General features: G+C 38.5%; 1 protein-coding gene across 1 annotated transcript in view; it reads right to left on the bottom strand.

Moving 5' to 3' along the window:
- Positions 1-3,635, bottom strand: part of BBOX1 (butyrobetaine (gamma), 2-oxoglutarate dioxygenase (gamma-butyrobetaine hydroxylase) 1) — a 67,141-nt gene that overhangs the window by 42,462 nt on the left and 21,044 nt on the right. The window contains exon 3 of the mRNA XM_006883712.1: positions 1,265-1,463. Coding sequence (XP_006883774.1) covers positions 1,265-1,463 — 199 coding nt within the window. The remainder of the gene's footprint in view (positions 1-1,264; positions 1,464-3,635) is intronic.

Below are 3,635 nucleotides of genomic sequence, written 5' to 3'. Positions count from 1 at the left end.
CATGATAGATAGAGAAGAAATTGAGGTTGTTAACAATTACAGTTTGCTCAGTTCTGCAGTCAACACTTTTAGCACCAGCATTTAGGAAATTGAAAGACAAATTGCATTGGGAAAATCTGTCAGGAACTTCTCCAGAGCACTGAAATGCAACCATCAGTTTAGAGACTTAGATGTGCCTAATCCAGGCCACAGTCTCCACAATTACTTGTTATGCATCAGAGAGCTGGATAATGACTAAGGATGACAGAAGATTAATCCAATGACTACGGATGACAGAAGAATAATTGATGCCTTTGAGTTGTGGTGCTGGAGAAGAGTCTTGAATATACCATAGACCACCAAGAAAACAAATAAGTCTGTCCTGGAAAGGGTGAGATCGAGTTTCTCCTTGGAGGCTAGAATTTTGAAGCTCCATCTCATATACTTTGGGCAAGTGGCCAGGAGAGACCGGCCCTTAGAGAAGGACATCATGCTGAGAAGGGTGGATGGACAGCACAGGAGGGGGAGACCCTGGATGAGATGGATTGATATAGCGACTGGGCCAATAGAAGTTGGTGTGTCGAAATCAGTAAGACTGGCTGAGGACAGGGCCAGCTTCAGAGCTGCTTTACATAGGGTCGCTATGCAGATGAAGGCACATAACAACAATAGGAGCCTAAGAATAATTATACTTAATTTTTGTTAGGGGGCGATAAGGAGCTCATTGTTAAAACTAGAAATACAGTTCTCTTCATCCATCTTGATAAAAATTTCTTGCTGTTAAGATTTTACTATTCCTAATGCTATCTCCCTGGAATTATTAGGGAATATAGTTTTCGTTCTAAAGTTAAAAAGAAATTCTTTTTCTTACTACATGCTACTGTGTTTTCTGCATCTTTATCTGGTTTTTATTTATTTAAACACATCTGGTGAATGGTTTTAAGTCAGAACCTGACATTATTTTGTGCCAATTCTAGGGAGGTAAAACTTTAATGACCCTTTACATTTATAAAGCTGAACAGTTTATAAAAAGCTTGGAGAAACAGTGTTCCATCCCACTTACAACTGGATTGAAGTCCTTAGTGTCTCATAACTTTAGGCTTTTAGGCTTATTAAAAATTCTAGTCATTCTCTCAGAAATCTCACTTTTAGGCTTGCCTTCCCGTCTGACTTCCTGCTCAAGACATTATGGAAATTTCTTTATCTCCAGTGACTGGAGTTCCTGCTCTGGGAAAGAAATAAAAATTTTTGCATACTAACAAAATGCAAGCATTTGGTAACTCACCCGTAGAATGTAAGATAAAGGAAACCAATCCTTTTACCAAGTTTCAGAACTTCTCCTCGTTTGTCAGACGCTCCAGTGAGTCGCACTATGCCCATTTTCTTGAGGGTGGATAGCCACTTGTAAGCATGTTCATCACTTTTTAAAACAGCTTCAAAATCCAAAGTAGGTAGCTGGAACTCTGAGCCCCAGTACTGACATTCTGTGAATTAAGAAAATAGAAACACCAGAGGTGATTATTTCATTTTTATGTAGAATGGCAACTTCAGAAAAGGAAAAACTTCATCAGAGTCCATTTTCTATTTATCATGGAGTTTAACGTATATCAGACCCTCTAGAACAAACCAAGTAATCACATTTTCTTCTCTGAAGTTATATAAATCTATATCTCCTGTCCATAATCATGTGGTGGTCCAAAACCAAAACTCCAATTGCTAGTTAATTCAGAGTTATGATGACCCCACACGTGTCAGAATAGAATTGCACTCCATAGCATTTTCCATGACTGATTTTTAAGTGGATTGGTCAATCTTCCTTCTGAAATGCCCTTAGGTGGATTCAAGTCTCGAACCTTTCTTGTTGGGAACAGAGCATTAACTCAGAGCACTCAGAGCATGCTGGGACCCAACGTTAATGCCTTCTCAGTTGGGAAGATGTCATATTGTCTCTGAATGATTCTGAGTTTGCAGGAGGGCTTCCACACCTGGACTCCCTTAAAAACACAATACAGATTAAAAGTAATATATTTCAGGGCATTATGATTATCATAAGAGTTTGGAATGAGGGTTGCAGAGTGGAGTATACTCGGGGTGAGGGTGGGAGGGTGCAGGGGATTGTATACCAATAAAGGAGTTTTTCTTTTGCTTTTAAAGAAGAGCAAACTGGGGGTGGCGTGGGTGGGGAGAAAAGTGCAACAATGAATGAATGGAAATCCAGTATCTTTGTAAATGTTCATTGAAATTAATAAAAACAAAAACACAATGCAGAGTACTAACCACTATACGATCATGGCAATGGATACCCCTAAAAACAATTAGAGATGTTGTATGTGTTGTATGAAGTTATATCACTCAACTCCAAATAGTTGGTAAAATCTCAATGGAGAACTACAGTAGAGACTTATCATTACAAATGACAGCCTTTGCCATGGTGGATAGAGTTATTTCACCTGATGATATTTTTCTCTTGGGTCAGTGGGTACTTGTTTATGTGGCCAGAAAGACCATAATTTGGTTCTGGGATCTATAGACTCCAAGGTGGCAATGCCACAGGAGAGAAGGCCAGTTGTTCTCCTTTAGTTTTCCGATTTAAGATGATTAAATGATCATAAAAATATTTACTTGAATGAAAACAGGAGCACTGATTATCTTACTAACCAGGTTCTCTTCAATGAAGTGAAACTTAGAGAAAATCCAATTTCGCCAATAAAAACAACTTAGTTTATAAAAACTACTATGTTTGGAAAAGACTCAACTCTGATTGATTTATTTGATTTCTTATTAGTCTTTGTAACATTACCAGCAATATGTGAAGAATGAGAATTTACCATCTCAACATCTTCCTGAGCAGTTGCTTCACTTTTTAACTGGAAAATATGTCATATTATAGAATTAATCCCATGCCAAAGCCCACAGTTTAAGAGTGAAGAGATGGATAAGTGACCTCTTGTAGTAGAAATGGACTGGACATTGATCCCATTTGATATTGGAGGCCTGTTTCTGCATTTACCAGGAGTCCGTTAGAATCCGAGAGTGACTTTAGTTGCAACATATGTGTGCAGGTTTGGGGAGTTACTTCACAATCTTTCATAAATTTTGCAGAAATGAATATGGAAGTTGGCAGGAAGAATTAATCAATCAATAAATGCGTATCTGGTCAAACTTTCTGGGTTATTAAGCAAATATAAATTTGCATAATGAACCAGAATGTCTGAGGCCTAAATGACAATCTATAGATTAGGCCTTTCTAGTGGCTCCATTCAGACTCTAAATGAGAGGCTTCCAGCCCGCAGCTCATTGTTAGCTAAATCCAGAGAATCTAAGCAGCACACATACAATTGTAAACAAAATAAAAACCAACAAAACAGTTTACATCTGAGCTTCAACCAAAACAAGAGAACCTACCTTACAGAATCCAACCACTTCACACAGCAGCCTCCAAACTGGAGATCAACTGCCTTGAGACAGTTGGTCAACAAGACCCTCCACCAGGTCCTGATTGACTCTAAATGAGAGGTTTCCAGACCACGGCACATTGTTAGCTCATTGGCTGATGTGGATTCTGCAAGGTTGGTTCTCTTGTTTTGGTTGAGGCTTGGGTGTATACTGTTTGATTGTGTACAGTTTAGGGGTTTTTGTTTGTTTTTTTATTTTTT

The sequence above is a fragment of the Elephantulus edwardii genome, unplaced genomic scaffold (genome assembly GCF_000299155.1).
Source record: "Elephantulus edwardii isolate Elephantulus edwardi_28Jun2011 unplaced genomic scaffold, EleEdw1.0 scaffold00029, whole genome shotgun sequence".
In the NCBI taxonomy this organism is placed as follows: Eukaryota; Metazoa; Chordata; class Mammalia; order Macroscelidea; family Macroscelididae; genus Elephantulus; species Elephantulus edwardii.
Note: the sequence above shows the minus strand (reverse complement) of the source record. Positions and strands in the feature narration are given on the sequence as shown.